This window comes from Grus americana, chromosome 26 (assembly GCF_028858705.1).
Source record: "Grus americana isolate bGruAme1 chromosome 26, bGruAme1.mat, whole genome shotgun sequence".
NCBI classification, from domain to species: Eukaryota; Metazoa; Chordata; class Aves; order Gruiformes; family Gruidae; genus Grus; species Grus americana.
In genome coordinates, this window is record NC_072877.1 from 4,524,311 (window position 1) to 4,542,367 (window position 18,057).

General features: G+C 51.2%; 1 protein-coding gene across 4 annotated transcripts in view; it reads right to left on the reverse strand.

The window, feature by feature from the left end:
* ZMAT4 (zinc finger matrin-type 4) overlaps positions 1-18,057 on the reverse strand; it is a 180,433-nt gene that overhangs the window by 106,387 nt on the left and 55,989 nt on the right. For all 4 annotated transcript variants that reach the window (XM_054804757.1, XM_054804758.1, XM_054804761.1 and 1 more), the window contains 2 exons: positions 16,298-16,454; positions 7,591-7,818 (listed from right to left, as the gene is read on the reverse strand). In XM_054804757.1, coding sequence (XP_054660732.1) covers positions 7,591-7,818; positions 16,298-16,454 — 385 coding nt within the window. The remainder of the gene's footprint in view (positions 1-7,590; positions 7,819-16,297; positions 16,455-18,057) is intronic.

The window sequence follows — 18,057 nt, forward strand, 5'->3', positions numbered from 1 at the left end:
CAAAGTTCGTTTTTTTTTTTTACTGGAGATTGATACTCAGACTGGGACAGTTATTACGGCTTTTCTTCCGATACCATCCTTTCTGCTCCATGTTATTTCAGACCTTCTAAGAAAGCGAATTGTCCTGGGTGGGTCTCAGGGAAGGGGGAAGGTGGTCAGGGTTAAGGGAGAAATCCAGGGTTACAGATGCAATCTCTGCACAGCATAGCCTGAGAAAACAGTCCCCTGAGATGCCCCGAGAGATACAAAACCTGCTATTCTCGACACCATTTATTGTACTAAATAGGAAAATTATTTCTTCCTCATTTAACAGTTTGCAGCTCAGAATTATAATTTAAGGACTTAAGGCTGAGAGTATTTTTCAGTTCTCAGCAGGACAAGGAAATCAAGACTCTGCTGCCTCTGAAAAGGTGAAAAAATCTAAAAATAGAAACCCAGCAGACAGGCAGCAATCAGAATTAGAGGTGAAGGAGAAAAGGCCTTTGCCCAAGCCAGCGTGCTGCCCACTGGCTGCTGAAAACGGCTGATATTATTTTTGATTTCTGTCAGTTTAGATTTCCTGGGAAAATGCAGTGTTTGGTCCATTTCTGAGGCATTTATTCTTAGTGCCCTGGTGCACTCCTCCCTCCCTCTGGAGAGGATATTAGCCTGCTAAGCACATGATAGGTCAAGTAATTATTTACACGCTAATGTTCTAATTTGCCTTTCTAGACAGGTTTTCACCCAAAACATTGCTCAATGACTTTTGCAGCCACAGGAGAACATGATGCTGCCAGGGACATTCCTCCACACCTGCAAAAGCTGCAAAAGCAGATCCGATTCATTTCTTTCTCCCTTTCCCCCCCCCCCCCCCCCCCCTTTAATTTCTTTCTCTTTCCATAAGGAAGTGACCTGGGCCAAGAGATGGCCACTAGCTGGGTCGAAAAATCTATTTTTTTTTTTGTGGGAGAAACAAGAAGCCTCTTTTAGGAACTACGACAACAACAAACCCCGGTCCTTGCCCTCGTGCATCATCTGACGCGTCAGTCCCAGTCCCCGTACCGGGGCAGCATCCCGGCTGCTGCGTCCCCTCAGCCGGACCCTCACCGGGCCGCGAGGACCAGGGCGGCATCGCAGCCCCGAGGGCTCAAAGCCCAGAGCCCAGACACCCAGACCCGGCTGCATTCGCCGGCGGCATCCCGGGGGCCGAGGAGCCGCCTGCCCCGTGCCGGCAGCGTCACCGCGATGGCAGGGGCTAAGGGAAGGGCCACGTCCCCCCCCGCCCCGCCCCGTGCTTTGCGAGCACAAAGGGCAGAAAAACAAAACGCTTTCTGGTTTCTGCAAATGGAGCAAACCTGGCAACAAGACAGGGAGGGTCGGTACAAATCGGAGCGTGGCAGAGTCCCCAGGACAGCGTGGGGCTGTCTTCTCTTCTCCCGGCAGCGTACCTACAACTTAACTCCATTATTCTTTCGCCTTGGGAAAAGAGCACGGCGATTTCAGAGCAGAATTACGGAAGCAGTCACTTCTCTGCCTCATCTCACATGTTCTCACCCAACAGGCAGAGTGCGGCTGAATGTACATTAAACGCCTGTTTCCCTTCTGGACATCCCTGAAAGAGAGAGACGGCAATCTGAGGGCTCTTACTCCTGGTATGTAGGGCAAAACCTGACATGAATTCAGCACATAAATGCAGACCTACGTGTATGGCCCGGTCCCCTGGTGCTGCTGTCTCCCCTAGCATGCTGAGTGTCAGAGAATGATTTCTTCTCTCCTCCTCTCTTTTGTGGTTTAACATCCTAATAATTCCCTTGGCATCGCAGACTGCATTAGCATCACGGACATTACACGTACACCAGCATTACAGTAAACCATTGATGCTAAAGTAATTTCTGTCCTGTCCTCCTAAAAAAAAAAAGGGAATTGCAAATTTTAGAGTCTCTACGCTGGGGTTTCTGCTTTGCACTGATTCACTTCCGTGAAGATCTGAACAGACCGTTTCAAGCTTAATTGAAGGGCTCTGCTTAAAAATACCAGAGCTGTGGGATTCTTACCATGGGCTGCTGTGCTCTTTAGGAACAGTTTTAATGTACCATGTAATAGTCTCTTTTGACTTTCCACACTATTATTTCTTCGCAGAAATTGTTAAAACAATTCATTTAGAACAAGCAATGTACGGTGTTCTCAAATTCGATCAGTTTATGCTTACCATAATTAACTGCATAGGCTATATACACACTTACCATTCCCCAGCTGTACTACAGACTCCCAAAAAACCACTTTTCCTTTTTCTGAACTTCAGACACTAGCTACAGTAACACTCCCGCTTCTCTCAAACACCTCATACATCTCTCACTTAGGAATTTGGCCCACCAAAGTCAAACATCTGCTTTAAAAAAAGAGTTCAAAAATATTCAGATGAGCACTTGAAAAGAGCAAGTAAGCGATAATGCAGAAGTATATATTTAAATAGTCACCTATATTTTTATGTGTCGCGATGTGGCACGGAACAAAAATCAAATTGCAAATATGCTTACGGACGCTCTCCTTACTGAATTTATTTTTGATGCAGCAGCAATGGTTTTATAGTCAAACTCTCTCTCCGCAGCCGGCAGCTCCTGTTCCCTTTATTAAGCCAACAGGCGTCAGAACCACGTCCTGTTCGTGCCACGGCGCAGGGGAAAGGATGGAAAAGGCAGCGCACGGCTGACACGGGACGTGCGTTAGCACCTTCCTGCAGACCGAGCCCTCGGACCACGCCGTGATCGCCGCATGGCAGAGATCGGGACTGGGGAAACTGGTAATACTTTAAATTAAGGTAATAAGGTTGTAATGCTCAGCAGCTAATTTAACAGCATACATTAACAGCAGCCTTACTGAATCTTAATTACTTGTGTAGGTGGAAACGCCATCAGCGATTACAGTTCCTAACCAGGGACACTGATTTTTTTTCCAGCAGCATGTCAAGGCTGCTCACGACGATGAGCCAGGGGGGATCCTGTCCCCCCTCCCCGCGTCCAGCACGGGAGGGACTCGGCACTGCTCCGCCGCCGCAGCAGCTCTTCCCACCAGCCGGAAAACGTGGCCGCAGAACGGGCCGATTCTGTGAACTCGCTGGTGCTCAGCAGAATCACACGCGCAGGGGTACGTTTGAGATGGATGGAAACATCGCCAGGGCTGGGGTGGCCGGTCGGGAAGATGCCAAAAGCCGCACGTGCTCCCCAACACCGTACTGCACCGGGGTGGCCGCGCTCCTGCTCGCCTCGCACCCGGGATTGTCCTTCCTGCGGCAGGGCAAGCGCTGCGGGACCTCGCAGCCGAAATCCAGCATCCTGAGGCAGACTTGTACGGGAAAAGTCTTGAGCGTGACACAAACTCCACCGAAATGAGACGCGGAGGAAGGAAACTAGCCTTTGCTAGACTGCAGGCTGAAGCCACAGGCAACAATCACCTCCAGAATATCAAAATTAACGGTATTTGATCTCACTGGAGCTTACCAAGGCTCCCAACCCGGCTGAAATTGTGGTTTCATGAAATGCCCCCAACCAAAGCGTGCTGGAGGTCAGTATTAGCTCAGCAGGCGGTCTGCGATAGGAAGGTGGACCCAACCAGAGCAGTCTGTCTTCGGAAATGCTGTGCTCGGTCCGTATTCACATCTACTGCATCCTCACGACACATCAGCGTTCCCTACCCTGCGTCATGACATGCACTCATGTAAAATTGAATGTACTCCTATGTCCATTAAATAAAATATTAACGAGTCAAGTCATTAATGTCATTCTGCATAAAATGCATTAAAACACATTCCAGGGGAGTACTTGATAAATCGCTTTTTACTAACCAAAAGTGACAGCACAGAACGAAAAGTATTTATAAGGCATACAAAGAAATTATGAGCTGAGAAGGAAAATGAAACTCAGCTCTTTGCCTGATTTTTCTAGACAGCGCCTGCAACTATGACAATTTACCTGAAAATACAAAGGCTTCGGGTGACGGCATCCCTGTGCAGCCGTCCCGATTCTGCTTTACTGCAGAGGCTGCTGTATTTTTTTTTTGGGACTCGGTGTAACCCCCTTGAGAGGCACCAGTTTCTGCTCCAGGGCTTGGCGCTTTTCTTGCCCACCAGGACCAAGTGCCCCGGGAAGAAGACCCACGTTCCCTGCAGCTTACAGCATCCCATCTAACCAGCTCCAGGTACGCAGGGCTGGCCCTGGACCTCTCTCCATCACCACGTAAAATTCAGGTTTTAGTGGCAGGCATCAAAGAGAGCCCCAGGTGCCTTGGCGAGTCCTTTGTCGTCATGCGAAAGGCACTGGAGTGCAGGTTACCCGCACCGATGAGCGGAGGAGGGTCTGTCTGTACGTTAACTCTTCTGCTCGCTTTGTTCATTCGAAGGTGCGCATATAGGAAAGCACACCATGAATCCACTTAACGAAGCCCAGACTTTCAAACACTGCACCGGCCTTCAAAGAGAGAGCATTTTGCTGAGGTTTTGGCTCGGCACCAGCAATAAGCAGAGTCCGTTATTAATTAAATTCCCTGTGAACGAAGCCTGCCGGTCTCTGTCGCGAGGCCTCTGCCCCTGCAGAGCCCACCCGCATCAGAGCAGGAATGAAAGAGAGCTCAGCGATGGGTAATGCCGGACGTGACGTTAAACTGGTGAAACGATGGAGCACAAACGCAGCGCAGGCTGCGGGACGGCGAGAGCGGCCAGACGGAGCCACACCGGTGCCTCCGACGGAGCAGCTTCTGCTCTGCGTTGCTGGACAGGCGCAAGCTGCCGGGGACAGAGCCCAGAATTCAGGGTTTGTTACCACACCCACCGGTTTTTGTCTTTTTATGATCTGCGCCGGGATCGGCCGGGGCACGGCGGCAGCTGGAGGAGGCAGCTCTGCAGGAAGAAAACTCTTCGTTTCTTCCTCTGTCAGGGTACGTCCATGCGCTCTCCCAACGAGTACGAGCGGAGGGGGTTTCCCATCCCGCTCTTGGAGCAGGAGGTCCCGGACCGGCTGCGCTGGCAAGGCTGGAAAGCTGCACGCCGCCGCTCGGAGAGACCGGGCTGGACGCTGCCCAGAGCAGCGGTGTGCGCTGCCGAATAACCTGCACAGCGTGCGGACTGGGTGGCCGTGCTGTTAGCGAGGTTTCTTTTCCCTTTTCTTTCTCCTCTTTCTCATTTCTGAGAAGAAAATAAGACTTCAAAATTGCAGGATGAGCACTTGGCAAGAAGAATCAATGCTTTTGTTTCCTATAAATATCAGTTGTCCAAAAATATATCTCTATTCTTATTCCTCCAAATGCACATTCATATTTATCAATAAATATTTTATTATAGCCATTATCAAAACATCAAAGGCTGCTGGCATGTTTTACTTCAACTGACACTGCTTGTTCCAGGCTCACACAATGCATCAAATGTTCGTCTCCCACAGTAGTCAAAATAGAATTAATATTTCAGTTACGATGGGAGAAGCCACCGGGGGTAGCGTGGAAAGGAAATGAGTTTGCATTCTAGCGAATACTGAGGTAGCAAAACAAGCGCCGAGCGAGGAGATCCCTCCCAGGTACCGCCCAACGCCAAACCCGCCGGACATCGGAAGCAACGGTCAGACAAGATTTCACCGACAACGGGACACACTGCCGCTGGGTATCTCTGATCCGCCACGCTTATCGTTTTTCTTGAGTCAGATATGACTTTATCTGCTGAGGTAAGGCTGTTTTCTCGGACATCAGCAGATCTCATTCCGTGCGGGCTATTGCAGAGACCTGCCTTCTACACCCAGTGAGATCTGCTCTAGTCTCACAGCTAGAGGCATACAGAAGAGCGTACTGCACTCCCTAGTTAGGAAAAGCTGTAAAAAAAGCAGGATTTCCCAGCTGCACCGCTACTCCAGCAGCAGAGGCAAGCTTCGCAGGACCCAAGGACATCTTCCTCGGCTCACCGAGCCCGGCCGTGCAGCTCATCAGCGTTAGAAAGAGCTGGACACCCGTGAACCGCAGACTCCTGGCACTGTCCGACCAGAGGACCAAAGCTGCTTCCCCCCGTACCCGGGATGTCGACAGCCACGGCGCAGCTCTGCAGTCCCCCATCGATGGACAGTGGCAGCACCACGCGAGATTCGTCGGCAAATCCCAACCCTGCACAGAGCCGCCGTAAAGTTAAAATCCCACGTGGGCTGATGAGTATGTAAAGCCCTCCAATTTCAACTCTCCTAGGCACAAGCTAAATGAATAAAACACTTCACAATTGCTTTATTTACAGTTAATGACATCCTTGGCCACTCTCGAGCTTGGCACAGTTCAAAGTACTAAGCACTTCCATGTTATTGTCCCAGGTTTTATTTCCCTGCATATTTTCAACAGTGGGCAGTGACTCAGCCACATGAATCATTTATGGCATTGTGAGTCACGCTAGGTAGCGCACGAAGGATCTGGATAACCATTACAAGGTTTCTGTGAGATCAAGAAATGCACAATATACTGCACAGTCATTAGTATTTAAAGGAAAATTATTTCATTTAGCTGGGGGGGGGGGAAGGTATTTTAAAATGTTAATGCAATGTCTTGCTGGCAAACCAGACTTCCTCTCCCGCATGGTTTTGAAAATCAAACCTGCACTTTTTCCTCAGCCTACTTCAGTCAAATACATTGTGTGCACACAGGATTATAATCAAGACCACAGAGAAAAATTTCGACAGGAGGCTCGTACCTCTCCCCCCTGTAATTACACCTCTACATTAAAAAGGCACTTTGTTCAGAATTAAGTCTTAGCCGCATCCTCAGCCGGTACAAATTAGCACTTCTCCATCAACAGGCACAGCGTGACGGAGCCGGTCCTTCATCAGCGCCAGGCGGGGCTAGACCGGGTGGACCGGGGATGCTCGGGGGCTCTGACAGCCACCGCTACCGGCCAGGCTGTGGCTCCGCTCCGCACAAGGGGTGCTCCCTCCTGGAGGGCTACAAGGCCCAAATCCGGGTGACCCCGGGGTGCAGCCCCCCCACAGGGACCCTGTGGGTACCAGAGCCGCTCCTGCCAGGGCCAGGACAGACAGATGGACGGCTGCTCTCCTTTCAGCGGGAACACAGAACACTTGTGTTTAACATACCCGTAGCAAATGCTCAGTTCCTCTTTGCTGCTGCTGACCCGGGGCCATTGCAGTGGTTTACAAGCACTAATTAAATCACAGAAGACAGCTAATGCCCCGCTCTCCATCAGGGAGATGTAGGGAGCGCTCTGCCTCCAGCAACACGCATCCCGTCCCCATCTCCCTGCGGGGCCGAGTGCTTTAACGCGTTCTCCTCTCCCAGCTCACAGGGACAGTCCACATTTGCTGGAGGACAGAAGAGTGTGCTAATGGAAGGGACTATTTCAGGGAAAGGCAAAAGAAATACCTAGGAAACAACTTTTAAAGGATGCTGCTAAAATTGCAGGGTGTCCTCTTAGAGGAGGGGATTTTTTTTATGGTTGCAGGAACGTCATAAAGCAGTAGGAGTACCACGGTCTACCCTGCTCGACCCAAGGAACAGTGACCACGGCGGGCAAGGGCGGCATCGCTGCGGTCCCTAGATCCCACAGGGAGTGGGTCCTCGCTCTCCGCATACCGGTGCTCTCACCTCTCAGCTCTCCCAGGTCCAGGGTCTTCCCCAGCTGCTCCAGGAGATCAGCCCTGGCCGCGTTCTTCTTGTGCTTTTTGCCATCGTAGTGCTGCTGTGCCATCATGGGGTTGTTGAACCAGGCTGCGCAGAGCTGGCAGTATCTGTCCGAGTCTCTCCGCTGATGCGGTGATGGTACCACGGGGGGACTATCCGTGTGCGGCTGCTTTAGGGAGCTCAGAGTGGTTTCTGTAAAGGGAAACATTCAGACGTGAGCTTTTCCAGGCTAGCATCGCCATCTGAGTAACAGCAGACCCTGAGGCAGATCCCGCATTAGACGCGGGGAATAATTAGCAGCAGTTACAGCGTCCCACTGGATATTTTGGATGGTACTGCTCGGAAATCTACCATTTCTCATAAAAAAAACAGCGTGAAAGGATAGCACAGGACTGTTCCTCAACTATCTGCTATTTCGCTAGCTGGGAAAGGAGGATGCTCTCATCGCAGATACACGTCTTACCACTGTTGTGACTAAACCTGCTAAACTTATCCTGCTTAAATTGCTACTTGCAGGAAAAATTGCCAGTGGAGAATAAACAAAACATGCAAAGTCATCTACTTCTCAAGAGAGACAGACAGATTTATCATTATCTCAGGATTCTTATTTTTCAATTTATTTGGTCTCGGAAAGAATAGGGAAAGCCGTAGTAATTGTAAGTTGTCACAGATGGAAAAAAATATTCAATAGTCAGTCCGTTCAAACATCTTCACGTTGTGAATTGACGGGCACCAGTAACCCACGACCTTAATTTAATCCCATTTCCCTTCAGATTCCCCAAGAGGCCGCCTGGGAACACAGACATGGTCTCCAAATAATTTCACAGAAAAACAAGTGATTAGTCTTTACATAATGGAGCTGCACCTTATTTGCCAGAGTTTTCCTACTTTGTACAATATAGGTCACAAAGCCATGGAAAAAAACCAGTTTAAAGTAAAATCAAGTTCAGATAACATTGGGATACAAAAATATACAATGACTAGTAGCACTTAATTATCACACCTCATTTAAAAATTCCCTTTAATGTGGTTTTCCTTTTCTTTTCCAGATGAAACGTCTGCTATCTAAATAATTAACAAATCGCTCCCTCCGTGACAGAAGAATAGGCAAATTTTAAGGTGGTGAAGAGGAGCTCGATTGCTCTCCTTTGATCAAGAGGCTCCGTGCTCTTCCAGCTGAGCTCTGACGAAAGCGCGGCTCGGCGAGTGACGACCCCACCTCAGCGTCTGGCACCGGGAACGGCAGCAGTGAGCAAACCGGGGGTGTATTTAGACGTATAATTACGACCGAAGCCCGCTGTGATTGACTCCACGGCTCAAGAAAATCAATACTCTTCTAAATCTTCTGCTGACCTGCTCGGGAAAGGATGTCTATTAACTTTCCTGAAGGAAATTGTATCTTACGTATAATGTTACTTACAACCTTATCAATTTGCAGGGGTTGATAAGCTTCTATTGGTTTTGACGACAACTGCCAAGGTATCAGAGTTCCACGGCCCGGACGGTTGGTTGAGGCACCGTAACTCTCCTCGCTGGCCGCCCCTGGAGAAACACCTGGAGAAGTTTCCTCCCTTCTGCTGCTGCCACCAGCGCGCTGCACAGCGCGAGCAAAACGAGCTCTTTCGGGGATTAGTTAATAAAGTGATTACGCCACCGGCTCTGGCGGAAGATATTTCTTCTCCTCGTTCTGCTGTCTCACGAACCGCTCGCCTGCTCGTTTGGATTCATTTCACCCCACCAGAGGATCCCTCTGCCTCCGCTGAACCAGCCGAGAGAGAAACCGAGCACGATGCCAACAAAACCCTTCTGTCCATGCCCCAGCCCCGATGCCCCTTGCAGCACGCCAGGGCTGGGGCCGCACTCGGACACGTCCCGGCTCTGCTGAAGCAGCCGAGGTCGGCAGCTGCGGTGCTGCCTCCTGGAAAACCACTCCCGACAGAACCGGTGGGCAGCACACAGGGCTCGGGAATTTGCTCCTAAAACCAATATCTTTCCTAATGCCTACGATAACCCCAGTTTCTGTACCTCACCCCCAGCCCCTCCGAGGTGTGCACAACGGCACGAGTCCACCACGGAGCAGAGCCATGGCCAACGCACGGTGACTAAGAAGAAAATTAGGAAATAACAACATTGCCTGTCCAAACTAAGGTTATGCAGACTTTGCCTATGCTTGACTCACGAAAAGCAAACACCACGTGCCTACTGCTCGCGTATTTTTGGGAGTACCGGCAGGCTCCCCGAGGAGCAGGCAGGAGTCGGTGCCAAGGGCTGCCCTGTACAGGGATCGCGCACGGCCCCGGAGATGCTGTGTGGTCCCAGCCCTCCACCGCTCTGGGGCACGGCCGAGGCACCGGGACCGGACCACGGAGACGTTTGGGCATCTGAACCGTTATAAACATCCAGTTATTGCAGCGGCGCAGGAGCTCTGTGGTATATTTGACTTGCTGCTCTCCAGGCCCCAGGCTATAAAGTTAAATCTCTCAGATCTTTTGGGCAGCTTTCTCCTTGTTTCTATGTTAGCTGCTGCCAGAGGGGAACCAGGGAGGCTGAAGTTCACAGAGCTGGTGGTGTCCGCAGCAGTTATATCTCCCGCTCACTAAAGAGATACGACTGAAGCATCCTCATCCTCTGCTGCTCAGCCATCAGCCGGACTGGCGGCTGCGCGTCCGAGCCCCTCAACGAGGCTGGTGGCTTGTGCTCCTCCAAATGCCAGGAGGGAGGCTGTCAGTGGGACCGGCGCTCCTCCTTCCGGGGATTGCACCAGAGCCCCCCCATACGCAGCCCCGCTCCGAGCCCACCGCACCCCCTGCGCCCTCGACTCCCCGGGGGCTGCAGCCCCCATCGCAGAAGCCCTGCGCAGATCCAGCGCCGGACCCTCTGCGCACATCGCACGGGTGCTCCCGCACGGCAGCGATTTCCTCTTAGCGCACACCATCCAAAATAACGTTCTTGCAAAGCCACGTTCCTCGGGTGCCGTTTACAACTACCACCAGCGCTCCGGTGCGCTGAACCCAGCCTGGCAATTCACGAAAACATCCCGCGGCTTCCGAACCCTCCTGAAGAGAAATAGATGAAAGTTGATTTCTCCACACATGTGGATTTATCATTTTGATATGCGCTACATAACTACTACAGAACAGGAAATATCATCGTTCCCTGAGCAGCGACACGAAAATTAATAATAAACACTCACAAAACGTCAAATGTTAAAAATGTATCTCCATCTAAAACACAAACATAAAAGCTGCTAGTTTGACTATTTCAAGTATTTCAAAATGCTAAATAGCTCATGACAGTCTGCCTTACGTTCCCTTTTGCTGTGGGAGGGAAGTGAGAAAGTCTTTACTTTGCTGCAAGAAGCAAAATACAAAGTTAGAAACGCTTTAGCACTCAGGCAATGAACTAATGTTTGACTGATTCCTTGCATGCAAAGCTCTTTATTCATAGCTGCATTTAAACGGAACCCAACTTTTTATCATCGCCCCTCTCCAGGAACTGAGCAGGAGAACGGGGAAGGAACTGAGCCACGACAACAACGGGGCATGGGAGAAATTCGGTTTTCTTCAGAAGTCAAATCTGGGACTAAGGTAGACTCCAGCTGCTGCTGGATGGATCCTCGCACCCTGAAAAGCCATTTACTCTGTCCCCTTCAGCACATCGCAGACACAAACCCCACACTAGGAACTAGAGAACAAGGAGGCAAAAAAGCCGAGGGAACTTTTCCTGCCAGCAGAATCACATCCTTGTTCCTCACCCCGGCGGCAGGGGACCCCGGCGCTGGCATCTCCCCTCGCAGGAGCCAGCCCCAGCACCTCCCGAAGCCGTGACTCACGGCGGCCGCGCGGCGCTGCCGGGCCGATTTCCACCTTCCCGAACCGATGCCTGCAGGTACCTGCGCTTTCATCAATGAAGGCAGCGGCTCTTTCCCCCCACAGTTCTTTGTTCTATAACTCATCCCGATGACTGGATGCAAGCTGACAGAAGATGTTGGAAACGACTGGAGAAATTCATCGGCAATAGTGGAGACGTAAAGCCTCCGAGGGCTACAACCTTGTGCAACAGAAAAGATCGCAAATATTTCGCTGTAGCGATGAGGCATCGCTTTCCTGTTGTGAAAAACCCGACCGTTAAGGCACTTCTCTCTCTCCTGAAAGCACCAGCAGAGAAATGAGAGATCTGTATTTCATTAAGATGATAAAATTGAAAGTGAAGGTGTAACTCTCTAAGGGGACTGAGGATAGATGTAATTTTCTATGGGATCGGCGAGACAGAAAACCCAGAATATCACACAGTGGTTTGTTCGGAGGCAGAACGCAGTCGCCGGCGCGTCCGCGTGCTTCTGCAGAAGAGGTCTGACCCCTCCCGAAGGCAGGTGACGGATGCTGCGGCCGAAGGCGATCGGAAAGCGCATCCGGATTATCCGGGAGGAACGTGGGGTACGAGAACTGCACAGAGTAGGATGCACGCTAATGTCTCGCACCGCTTGATGTACGGTGCAGAGCACAGGTTGCTCAGAGTTTAGGATTGATGTAACCTCCGTGGCGATGAGAGGGAAAGTCTGTTCTTTACCAGTTCAGCAGCAATAAACATTTCACCTCGCGGCAGGAAACCCATTGGGAAGCCCCTGAGCTGCTCTCTGGTATAATATTAAGCAGTGCTCCGGCACTACACTGCTCGCAGGGAAGAACGCTCAGCACTCAGACACACGTTGGATGTCAGCAGAGATATCTGCAGAAATCCTTCCCTCTGCCGCTTTCCGGCTGGAAACGGATGCGAGTCCAGGATGAAGCCGCCGGCGCTGTATGTGGAGGAGCTGCTCTGCAGAGGTGAAGCCGCAGGGAATTTCTGGCCACCGGCAGTGGCTGCGGGTCCCATGGCAGCCTTGCAGCACAGCACGTTTCCGAGCCAATGCCTCCAGGAACCATAACCAGGAACAGAATTCCAGTTGCAGATATTTTTCAAATTTTCACCTTTGCTGAGAGTATTACATTTTTTGTAACGTCTTTTTTTTTTTTTCCCCCTGGAGGATGCTGCTCCTCAAACAGCTCGAGAATTCTTTCTAAATTTCCCCTGCAGTTTCAACTGCATTCATTAGTCTTCATTTTGTCCCCTAAATTCATTTTGTTACTGTGCAATTTAAAGAGATGCGATGCTCCACAGAGGCAATTGTACATCTGCGTGAACAAAATGACTCCTGCAAAGACAGTTGTGCAAAGAATTTCCCAAATTCTTTCCTCCCTTTACAGACAGACCCACTAATTAAGCTAATGGTCAACACAGAATTTGACAACAACTTAGGGTAGCAGAATGAATTTTTGTGCAAGGCTGAAAATCAGACATTGCAATCTGGAGGTTATCATCTATTTTTACTTGCCTATTGCCCCTAAAATACCTTCTCAAATTAACTGTGTATGTTTAGTCTCAGCCATAATAAGAGCACTTGGGGAACTCTGAAAACATTTCAAGGTGTTGGTGGTTTTTGTTTTTTTTTTTTTTAATTAAAAGATTATGAGAGTTCAAATATTTCTATAGAGTCTTTCTCACTTTTTTTGATCACGCATGAAAGTTAAAAAATACTCTTAGGAGCTTAAGGAAACACCAAATAAAACACGCAACCCATTTAACCATCTGAAGGATTACCATGTTACGATCAGAACAGGAGCTTGATCTCTTTTGAAGATGCTAACCATGAGCTCGTCCCTCCTGAGCTGCCAGCACCCGCTCCTCGGTCGCTGGGCTCAACTCCCAGGTGCCCAGAGCATCAGGAGGGCTGGATCCCTCTGCAGCGACATGCCGGTGATGATCACTACCTCTTAATTACCGCAAGCCAGCAGCTCACTTCTGAGCAGACCCATTCTATATTAAACGTTTTTTATCTCTGTAAAGGAAATCAAAGGGAAAACGAACCGCAACTCATCCCACCAGAAGGTGATGTGGAAACATCCACATCCCTGTCCCGCAGCTCCAGCACCGTAAGCGGGGACTGAGTGCACCCAACAGCCCTTTAATTACAGGGAACGCCAGCAAGGACCAGCTCCACCATCACCACTTCCAACCTCCGTCACGGGGGTCTCAAATCCAACGCTGAAACGCTCGCAGGCCTTCTGGCAACCAGGGCTTTACGAATGATTTACAAGAGCCTCTGGAGCGCCCTTCCATGGAGCTGGGGAAGAAAAATGGCTAGATTATCTCAGTGACGAATTCCGACTGAAAACAGCACAGCCACTGCTCCAATCCTGCACGGCCACCTGCCGCGCCACGCTGTTGGCACAGCCACGCGTGAAGCCGCCGGGGACGGGATGCTCCTCCCCGAGACCATCCAGCTCGTGAGCACCGGAGCCTTGGATGCTCTGTCCGAGAGGCTAAAAGCTCTCCGGTGCCAGTCATGAAAGACTGGGAGAAAAATAAAGTGGAAAAGTGCTGGGCAACTCTGTAGGGAGTCCAGAACAATGCTGTGTCCGAAGGGCACATTCCTGAGAACTACTGGAGAACAAGGAGGTGCTTATTAACGTATTCCTGCCACTCGGCTTCATCAGATCAAGTGTCTGGAAGAGCTGATGAGTCCTTGAGTTACTCTTTCCTAGTGATTACGCCAGCTGGAGAGCCCATTACTCTCGGAGCACGCGGTGCACAGCTCGCTTAGAGCCTCTGCGAGGCCGATCCAGATGATTAAAAAATTAGACAAAAGCACAACGCAGAGTTGCAGCTCTTGGCAAGCCCTGCAGAGCTTGCGCGCGGGGTCAGCACGGCAGGGCTGGTCGCTGCCGGTCGTGCACAGACCCCACGCAGTGAGTCAGCCTCGGCGCTGCTGCAGAGAGGTCTCTGACAAAGGAGAGGGTACAACCGGTTCTCATCTACCTATTGCCAGTCCAGGCACATCTCCGATTTCATTAACAGAGACGTCAGTTCACCAGAGTCCGAGATCTCCACCGGCACCTGCTGCGCCGAGATCAATTCTCTCCTGCCATCGACCGGAACGCTGCCCACGCTTTGTCCGCCTGCCTTCGCGCGGCTCCAGCTCCGCGGGCAGACCCCGGGCTCCCGGCTGCTCCCTCTGACCTGCCCGAAGAGCACCAGACCCGCGGGGTCCTGCCCGCGACGATGGTCCCGCAGGTGAGAGCAGCGACTCTTTCCCTGCTGTCGGGTGAACGTGAATCATCGATTTAGGTGGGAATCAGTCCACGTGCTGTTCCCTGAAATCCAGCACCCCTGTGACCCTCAAAAACTCACCTGGATTTAACCAGAAATACCGGGGTTTGCGGCAGGTACTTTGGTGCTGGAGGAGAAACCGCTGGAAGGCTGCGCACGAGGGATGGGGTTCTGAGCACTAATGCAAGCACCGGACAATTAAATACCATAAACGAGTACACTACTTCTCTCGGTGCCCTCGTAATTATTTGCCAGCTGCAGAGAGCAGCGTGAGGAGTCCTAAAGTGAGTCAGCTGCCAATTGTCATGTTCGTTCACGTTAGCTCGTCCTGCTGGCTCGCTGCGGGGATGCTCAGGAGCTGCCAGCACCCCCTGCCACCCACGGCTCCCGCGGGATTCAGATTCGGTACCCAAAGTTTCCAGCTGCACCCCAGCGACTTGTGAACTCCACCGCACCTTCACTTAACGAGCCTTCCGAGAGCGGACTCGTTAATTAAAATGAGTAAGCCACCGTCTAAAGCAATTCCCCGTGTTCCCTCAGGCAAGGGGGATAACATTTCCCAAGCCAATCCTGGTAAAGGACAAACAATATTCTACGCATCGGCGTCTACAGTCTGTAAAGTTAAAAAGGCAACAAAAACACACGCACAGAGCCGACCCCCCTTATTTAATCACATCTCGGATTTATGCACATCGCGTTAGGCAGGATGTAAAATGCACAGCTCAATTTATATTCCGTTCTGAAGGAAGTGCCACCAGTAGTAATACCGAAATACATCTGTCTGCAGGACTACAGCCCAGTTATCCTGCCTGGTCAGCAGGAAGAATACTTTGGCCAAGCATCCTCTGGCCCCACAAGCACAGAGGAAGTTTTGTTTCACAGTATATTAGCGGTTTGCAGGGACTTTATGGTTAAGCGAACAGTAAGATGGTTAAATTATCCAATTCCAACATTTGACTTTTTAAATGTGAAAGTTAATAGGCTTGCATTATTGGAATCACCGTGGAGGAAAGCACGAATACCCACCTGGGCAAAAATCAAAAGACAATCGATCCAACAGTTTTTAAAGACTAGATTTCCCTCTAAGGTAAAAGCAAATGATATTCTGTTCTGTACAGTAACACGAAAGGTTTATTAAACATATTAGCCGAGCTGTCGAATAACTTCTGATAATTAAAGCAAGGCTTGGCTATTCCTGCCCAGAGGAGATTGTCTTCCACCAAGCAAAACCTTTCAGGAGCGTGGAGCCAGAGATAGGACTCTGGTACAACGGCCAGCCCTGGCTGATAAACCACTAATCTACGGGAACAAAGCAGACAATAACGAGCATCAGCAATTTTTAAAGGTTGTTATGACAGCAGCACAAACGAATAGCTTGCTTCTGCCGGCTGTCATCACTCAACTATCCGTTTTCTACCGCGCAGACACCGAGCCGGCGCATCGGCCGTGCCTCCTCGGCACAGCGAGCCCGCTCCGCCCCGCGCCAGACCCTCCTGCTCCGGCTCGCTGCCTCTGGACCTACCTGTGGCCTTTAATGCTGGTTGTTCACCTAGCAACAGTTTTAACCTTTTGGCATGGATTTTCCCTTGGTAATGTGATTCGGCCACCACTGCTGAGGTAAAGGACATGTTACATAGTGTGCAGCATTTGTTCTTATCCACTGAGTCACCATCACTGCCCTGGGTGGAGACAAAAACACAGACAAAAAAAAAAAAAAAAAAAAAAAAAAAGAGGTGTATAAGCCCACCAAGCACAGTCACAGAGAAATAAGAGAAAGGAATCCAAGGTTGTCATGCCAAGGCCATGGTTTCCAAGGGGTTTCCCTTCCTTGTCTCCCCTGGTCCTGCCTGCTCCCAGCCCTGCTCAGCCTGGGGATGCCTCCGACCCCCCCGGCGCTCCCGAGCCCCCGGCGCCTTCGCCCCCATTCGCGCCCTGGGAGCTCGTCCTGCTGCTTTGTGCTCCCCACGGCCGAGAGGCTCGTCCTTCATCCAGCCTGCCTGCCTTTACAGCCTTTATTCCTGTTCTCTGGCTGAGGGCGTCAGACAAATCCGGTGCTCTCCCTGCCACCGCACACCGGCGTTTCCTCTTGCTGCACTTCTCTAGGAGACCCCAAAGCAGCCGGGGGGACGGGATGGAGGGGGGTGCAGCCCTCTCTGCAGGCGGGAGAAGCAAATGAACCAGCGGGACTCGTGTGGGATCACACACCAGCCCCGGACACCTCCTACCCCTCTGCCTTGGCTCTGCCATTCTCGAGCCCTTGGAGGAGACCCCCTTGTCGTCCCCCCCGCCTTCATGCAGAGACCGAGGGAGAGATGGGCCAGAGGGTTGGGGAGCTGCACCCCCTCTGCTCCGCCGGGCAGGAGCTCCGCGAGGCGCCTGGCCGTCCCGGGCTGCCCGTCTGCAAGCCCTCGCAGAGGAACCAGGCTCGTAGCTGGCAGCAATAACGACCTACCCGCTGCTAACGAGAGAAACCTGATGGCAAGAGCAGCCTTGTGGCACATGCTAAAGACAGGAAAAAACGCTTGCTGTAGTGTTTGCAGAAAAGGAAAAAAATAAAAAGAGCAAAACACCTAAAGAACCATCTACATTCCGCTCCTTTCCTAGAGATGGATTTTGAGCTCTTGAGCACTGCCAGATGAAAAAAGGCAATCATAAAAAGTCCAAGACACTTTGCAGACGATGGTAAAAACCACATCCCAGAAACCAATGCTGCCTAACCACTGCTGTGGCCCGCAGACCTGTTTGAGGATCTGCGCAACGACACGCCTTGGTGCAAAGGTGATTACCCCCTTGCAAGACCCTTGGTGTCAGCTAACAGGCGACAGCTTTAAGAAGTTACGAACGTCACCATTCAGTATTTCAGTACCAGCAAGCATCTCTCGTGGCTGCAGAGATACGAGCAGGAACCATTCTTCACAGTTAACGAATTGCTGCATCTTTATTTTTACGAGTAAATCCCAATTTAACGAGAATGTTGTCTCCAACCTTCGTTATGGTTATTCTTGTAGGAATAAAAGCCAGCGTGCCTCTGCCCAGCTGCGTAACTGAGCTTAGACCTTCTACTCTAAGCAAACCCCGTGAGGAGGAGTGGCTGGAGCTGAAGGCTGCCTGTTCCCACTGCGGCAGGAGCCGCATCGCTGCCCGTGTCACCGTACATCCTGGATCCTGCAGCGGCTCCCGGCAGCACCCCGTGTCCCACCCGGGCACCCGTTACCCCGGCGGGGGCACCGAGCATCCCAGCATTACCCCCGACACCTCCCAGCACCCGGCCTGGAGGCACCA